Source organism: Elephantulus edwardii, unplaced genomic scaffold, assembly GCF_000299155.1.
Source record: "Elephantulus edwardii isolate Elephantulus edwardi_28Jun2011 unplaced genomic scaffold, EleEdw1.0 scaffold00099, whole genome shotgun sequence".
Taxonomy (NCBI): domain Eukaryota; kingdom Metazoa; phylum Chordata; class Mammalia; order Macroscelidea; family Macroscelididae; genus Elephantulus; species Elephantulus edwardii.
This window is the reverse complement of record NW_006399849.1, coordinates 4833650-4841215: the sequence shown is the minus strand read 5'-3', so window position 1 is coordinate 4841215 and position 7566 is coordinate 4833650. Positions and strand designations below refer to the sequence as shown.

General features: G+C 37.6%; 1 protein-coding gene and 1 pseudogene across 1 annotated transcript in view; one reads left to right on the top strand and one right to left on the bottom strand.

The window, feature by feature from the left end:
* The window catches only part of LOC102863518 (DEP domain-containing protein 1B-like), a 115468-nt gene that overhangs the window by 66984 nt on the left and 40918 nt on the right, over positions 1–7566 (bottom strand). Inside the window, exon 2 of the mRNA XM_006891539.1 lies at positions 3749–3884. Within this exon, the coding sequence (XP_006891601.1) occupies positions 3749–3884 (136 nt within the window). The remainder of the gene's footprint in view (positions 1–3748; positions 3885–7566) is intronic.
* Positions 5932–6680, top strand: LOC102857422 (annotated as a pseudogene).

Here is a 7566-nt window from a genome sequence, read left to right as displayed (position 1 = left end):
CCAATTGAGATGTTTCAACAAATGCTGATGAAAGTTTTTTGATCTTGATGACTTGTCACATCTTGCTTGAAGCATGACAATTATAAAAATTATTATTATTTATACCATCATTCACTTTTATACAATTATTTATATACATTGTTTCATTCCTGTACATTTCGTTTTATACAATCATTTCTGTACATTGTCTTGTGTTGTTCTTTTTCTTTTTTTTAATTCTGATTTATTTACAAGGTTTGAATACATTGTTTTAACAAAAGATCCTTCCCATTTCCTTCACCCCACCCACCCACTGAATTGTGAAACCCTATGATTAACACCTACCCCCTTATCCATCCTCACCCCTCTATTTTCACCCTCACCCCCCCCTTGGATCCTTATACTCATGCTACAATAATGGTTTATACAGTATTTGTTCTTGTGGAACTGAGTTAGTTCTAAGTGAGAGCATAAAGCTCTCCAGTCCCTCCCAAGTTACATAGTAATTTAAAAATGATTGCTCCTGCATGCTGCATAGTATTCCATTGTATGAATGTACCACTTCTCAATCCATTCGACCGTGGTTGGACATCTAGGCTGTTTCCATATTCTTGCGATGGTGAATGATGCTGCTATGAACATTGTTGTACAAGTTGCCATTTGAGCTTCAGTTCTCCTTTTCCTGGGGTATATTCCAAGCAATGGAATAGCTAGGTCATATGGAATTACTATGTTCAGCTTTTAGAGGAAATGTCAAACTACCTTCCAGAGTGGAGTACAACCCCACCAACAATGTAAAAGAGTTCCTATGTCACAACATCCTCTCCTGTTAAACTTTGCCACTGCAACTGGAGTGAGACGGTACCTCATTGTGGTTTTGATTTGCATCTCTCTTATTGCCAATGATTTGGGGCATTTCTTCATAGATCTGTTGGCCATTTGAATAGCTTCCTCTTTGAAAATTCTTTCCATGTCTTTTGCCCATTTTGTAATTGGGTTATCAGGTTTTTTCTTGCGGAGGCCCAAGAATATTCTACAAACTTTTGTTATGAGACTCTTGTCCAAGATGGTATTGCCAAATGTTTGTTCTCAGTCAGCAAGTTTTCTTTTCACTTTGTTGGGAAAAGTTTTTTATGAACATTGGGATTTAATCTTTAGAAGGTCCCATTCATCAATTTTAGCTTCTTCAGATCATACATTTCTGGTTGTATTTGTAAGTCTCTTTAGAGACTTTATAGACTAGGGTTTCTAAACTTGATCCCAGTTTGTCTTTTATGAACTTTATAGTTTTGGGCTTTACTCCCAAGTCTCTTATCCACCTTAAGGTGAATTTTGTGTATGGTGTGAGATGTGGATCCTGTGTCAGCTTTCTATAGGTAGCAGTCCAGTTGTGCCAGCACCATTTGTGGAAGAAGTTGTCATTTCCACATTCGATAGATTTTATTTCCTTGTCGAATATCAGTTGACCATAGATAGCTGGGTCTATTTTTGGGTTCTCAAAGCAAAACAATGAGAAGTAATGCTCAGAAGAGCTTCTATGATAGAATATTGCAAAGATAGTATTACAGAAATAAAAGAGTAAAAAAGGTGGAGTTTGGTTTGTTTTGAAAATAACTGACCTGTCAATCAAAGTCCACATGACTCTCTGAAATTGTTTCAAGTCTCTAAAGTAAATAAGGGTTTTACTTTTGAAAGTAAATGCAAAATTTAATACATTTACACAGAAAATTCACTTCTAGAATGTATCCTAAAGGGAATAATCATGGATACATTCAATTATTTGTCTATAAAGTTGTCACTATTTATAAATACTAAAAATTAAACACCATACATAACTGGCAATAAAAATTATAAAAATGGCACTAAATAAATGAAATGTACTCCTGTCACATGAGATATTGAAATGTTTTAAGTGATGTCACATTTTGAATAACAGAGAAAAGGGGCATCACACATTGCTGGAAGTGAAAACTGCAGAAGCTACAAAACAGTTCCTTATTTTACTTTTATGTTAAAATTTACATGGGGGAGGCCTCCTCTCTATTTCTTTTCCAAGGAGGAAGTTGGGTCCTATCTTTTGGGACATAAGTGTATAATAAAATATACCTTTATACCTTAAAAAAAATCTATTTGGGAGAAAAAAGATTAAACCAAAAATGTTAATAATAGCAATTATCTCTGCATAATATTATGGAGATATTATTTTCTTCTTTTTCCTTATTACTGTCTTTCTGTTGTATGATACTATTTTATTCATTCATTGTTGCACATTTTTCTCCCTTCCTCTCACTTCCCCATTCTCTAATCCACTTTGCAATACACCTCCTATTCCAGATTGTTATCATACATATGATACCTATTATTCCTTTCAGACAGTTCTCCTCATCAGTTCCAATGCAGTGTTCATTATCTATCCACATTTTTCCTATCCTCCACCCCTCAGCTTCCCATGAGACTATTTTCAAGTGCTCTCAGACCACTACTATTACATAAGGGATTCAGGGTGGTATTGGCTGCCTTGTGTCTTTGGAAAAAAACGTATCAAAGTCCTATTACCTAGAGCTTGTCAATGTGACCTTGCCTGGAAATAAAGTCTGCTGAAGCAAGTTAAAATAAGGTTATACTAAAAAGTTGAATAGTACCTTAAGTTTCTAAGTGCTGCTATATAGTAATACCACAAATGGGTGGCTTTAACAAATAGAATACCCCCTGTCGGCTCCCCTACCCCCCCACTATCGTTAGGAGGCTGGAAGTCACAATTCAAGGCACTGGCTCCAGGGGAGAATTCTTCTCTCTATGTCAGCTCTGGGAAAAGTCCTCGTCTCTTCAGCTTCTGTGCCTGGGTCTCATGATGTTCAGACAAGCTTCTTGAAGTGTGCTTATTAGAATCCACCAAGGGTTCCTCAGGAGAAAGATGGGGCATCTCCTCAAGTGCTATTTGTAGCCTCTCAGAACCCTACTGGAAGGTCTGCAGGTCTGCTATGAGAAGGTTCCAACTGAACGGAAATGAGTTATGAGAGTTTCTACTTTTCCAAGCATGATGTTTTTCTCTGAGGATGAGCCTCTCCTGATAACATGTCCAAAGTATGTAAGACCAAGTTCTCACTATCCTTGCCTCTGAGAAGCACTCTGGCTACACTGCTTGCACAACAGATTTGTTTGTTCTTGTGACTGTCATGGCATACTCAATATTCTTCACCAACATCACAATTCAAAAACACCAATAATTCTTCCATTTTCGTTTTTCACTGTGCAGCTTTCAAATGTATATGCAGCAATATTATGGTATCAATGAGGCCTACCTTAGTCTTTAAAGTTGTATCCTTGCTCTTTAGTATTTTTAGAGAAATCCTTGGCATAGTTAGAGATCTACAGTTATAGTCAGAGCATAGTTAGATATAGAACATATATTTTGGAAGGATATAGCACAATCTATAACAAATAGTTGTAGTCCAATAATGGATGTCTTAATAAGAAGAGACTCAGAAAACAGAAGATATATAAGGAAAATGGCCCTGTGAGGAAATAGGGAAATAATGGCATATACTTCCACAAGCACAACCAGATTGCCAACTCTTATCAGAAGCCAGGAACAACTCCTCTAGGCTGTAGGAAAATAAATTCCTGTTGTCTCAAGCCATCTAGTTTGTGACAATTCATTACAGCAACCTTAGGAAACTAATAGAGGCAAAACTGGACTACATTTGGAAAGTCACAGACAATTTCTCCCAAGTGCCTACTTCGAAATACTTTTGGTCATGGCACTTACCATAACAATTGGCTTCACTGGGATGTTCTCTTGTGAAGTACTTGGTGGCAGATCATTCCATTCTGGAAATTTAATCACATCCTTTTGGTATGAGGGCTTCTTTGGATATGGTTTCAATGGTGAAGAAGGAGGAAATCTAAAATCAAGTAGAAATTCTCTATTAATTACAGTCAGTGTGAGACTAAGATATTTTAATATTAGGTCTGCTTCTTATGTTCTTGAGACCTTAGATAATAAGTGTACTCATATTTAATCAAATCATTACACATGGTTAATCATACCCAGAGCTTCAAATTTAAAGACAAAAGGTTGCTTGATCTAAGCCATTAATCTTTCCAGTTACTTCCTATGCATCAGAAAGTTGAACAATGAGTAAGGATGTCAGAAAAATAATCAATGTCTTTGAACTATGTCAGGAAGGGCCAATCCTTGGGAAAAGACTTCATGTTAAAACAGTTGGAGGGTCAGAGAAAGAGTAAAACTCTCAACAAGAGAGACTGACAGAGTAACTGTAACAATGGTCTCAAGTATATCAGAGACTGTAATGGCTCAGGAAAGAACAAGATTCATATCTCTTGTTCATAGGGTCTTGATCAGCTGTAAACGACCAACGGTGTTTCTAGTCTTCTTGTTCTCTGCAAGGTTCTATCCTCTGCGCATCAGAGTGCTATTGTGTCTTCCTCCAATCCTGATGCCACATCTGTCTTCATATAATCTAGCTTCTCAGATTATTTGCTCAGCATATAGATTACGTAAATACGGTGAAAGAATACAACCCCGACGCATACCTTTCCCGATTTTAAACCATTCAGTATCCTCTTGATGTGTTTGGACGGCTGTTTCTTGGTTTATATACAGTTACACATAAGCACAATTAAGTGTTCTAAAACGTTTATTCTTCTCAATGTTACCTATAATCTGTTAAAATCCACAGAAATGACTGCTACTTCATAGTTAATAAAACAGGGGAAAACATTGTTCTGGTGAGAGTTCTGTTTTTAGCCAAAGCCCACCTGATGTCAGTAAAGTTCCACATCCTCTTCTAAATTCAACATGAATTTTTGGTGGTTCCCTGCCAATGTACTACTACAGCTGTTTTTCAAAATTCTTCAGGAAGACTCAATTTACATGTGATATTAATGATGCATCATTAATATACTTTTATAATTTCCACCTTCTGCTGGATCACCTTTCTTTGGAATGGGCATAAATATGTATTATTTGGCAGTTCACAATATATGCAATACTTGTCATCAGCACCACAATTCAAAGGCATTGATTCTTCAGTTTTCTTTATTCACTGTCCAACTTTCACATGCATATGAAGACTAGATTAGGAGCACCTCAGACTTAAACTGGCATTATTGCTCTTTAGCACTTCAAAAAGGCTCTTGACAGATATGCCCACTGCAATTCACCTTTTGATTTCTGCACTGCTGCTAGCACAGATGTTGATTGTTGTTGACTAAAGAAAATGTCAATCTTTTTTCCATTTATCATGATGTAGCCTACTGGAATAACTGTGACAATTTTGGGGTTTTGTGATGTTGATGTATAATCCATATTGAAGACTGTGTGTGGTCTTTGATCTTCTTCAGGTTTTGGGGTTTTTTTTTACTTTCTGCAAGTAAGGGTATGTCATTAATATAACATACATTGTTGACAAGCAGTCCTCCAATTCTAATAACACATTCTTCTTCATTTAAGGGAGCTCCAACTTCTGGAATTATTTGCTCAGCATACAGATTGAACGCTATTGTTGTTAGGTGCCATCAAGTCAAATCGAGTACACAGTTTTGTGTTCTGGAATTCCCATATTTTCTCAATGTTATCCATAACTTACTGCGCTTTTGCATAAGTTGAAAGCCTTTGCATAGTCAATAAAATCTAAGTAGACATCTTTGTGGTATTCTTTGTTTTCAGTCAAGATCTATCTGACATCAGCGAAGACTTTCCTTGTTCTACAGCCACTTCTGAATCCAGCTTGAACTGCAGAAGGGGAGAGCAAGTCCTGCATTTAGCCTTAGTCTGGAAGCACTGCTGAAACCTGTCTACCATGGGAGAGCTGGTGTTTGAAATACTGTGGTGTCCCCTGCTGTGATTCCGTCCTGAGTGGCTGTTCTTGGTAACAGTGGTGTTTTACTGCCGTCCTTCTCTCCCACATAAGCATGAGTCACCAAGCCATGCAAGATTCAATAGTTATGGACATGAGCCCCCTGCAGCCCCAAAACTACCTTTTCGGTTGTGATCTGAAAGCTGACAAAGATTATCACTTTAAGGTGGACAATGATGAAAATGAGCACCAGTTATCTTTAAGAATGGTCGGTTTAGGGGCTGGTGCAAAGGATGCATTGCACATTGTTGAAGCAGAGGCAATGAATTATGAGGGCAGCACAATTAAGGTCACACTGGCAACTTTGAAAATGTCTGTACACCCAGAGGTTTCGCTTGGGGGTTTGAAATAACACCAACTGTGGTCTTACAATTGCAATGTGGCTCAGGGCCTGTGCATAGAAGTGGGCAACACTTACTTAGTACCTGCGGAAGAAGACGCAGAGTCAGATGATGAAGAGGAGGAGGATGTGAAACTCTTAAGTACATCAGGAAAGAGATCTGCCCCTGCAGGTGGTAACAAGAAGAAAGTGAAAATTGCTACTGATGACAATGATGATGATGACGATGACGACGGGTTTGATGAAGATGAGGCTGAAGAACAAGCACCAGTGAAGAAATCTATACAGGATAGTCCAGCCAAAAATGCACAAAAATCAAACCAGAACGGACAAGACTCAAAACCATTAATTACACGATCAAAAGGACAAGAATCTTTAAAAAAAAACAGGAAAAAATTCCCAATACTCCAAAAGGACCTAGTTCTATAGAAGACATTAAAGCAAAAAAAATGCAAGCAAGTCTAGAAAAAGTGCACTGAACAGTCCTGGGCACTACTGGTAAATTAAGCCCAAAGATGGGGAGAGAAAAAGGAGAGCCAAATATAGTCGATCCTGAGTATCATCAACTATCCAGACTGTCTTCTACGCTGATCTTACCGCCTTTCCTGATTTGCCACCTAGCCGCACCCCAGTGCAGGCTGGAAGCAATCTTACTGATTTCCTAAGGCACTTTCTACTGACTGCTGTGATTCAGTGAACTGTATCCTGCTTTTTACTTGCACACTGACTCATGTTTTGAACATGTTTTATAAACCTTGTATCTCCCTAGCTCTTCAATAAATATTTGAATAAATAAAAACAAAAGAAATACTGTGGTGTCTCTTCCAGCATTATAGAAAACAAGTAAGTCACCACAATATAGTGAACAGAGAGATGAGTAGTTGAGTTTTAAATTGTTGTTGTGTGCCTTCAAGTTGGATCCAACTCCTAGCTGACTTTTCAGCAGGTTTTCAAAGGCACTAAATCACACAAGAGACTGTCCATCCTTTTCCTATGAAGTAGCTGACAGGTTTGAACTATATGCCTTTGGGATCACGGTGCTGTTTCTTATGACCAGACCACCAGAACTCCCCAGGGAAAAAAGGGAGCTCTACAAATCATTAAATTGTGTTAAGATCAGGTATCTGAAAAGTAGCTTAAATTTTAGTAAACAAGTTACCAAGGTACATGTTCCCAGTAAATGCCAAAATATTAAATGAATCTTTAAATAAAGTTAAAAGCATTCCACTGTTCAAATACTTGTTGGCATACTAAGAAGTCCAATCCTATTTCTTAAAAGGCAACAACCACAAGAATAAAAGTCCTAATTAATAGCACTATGTACACACAGAATGAAACACACACATACACACACAAGGGTACATA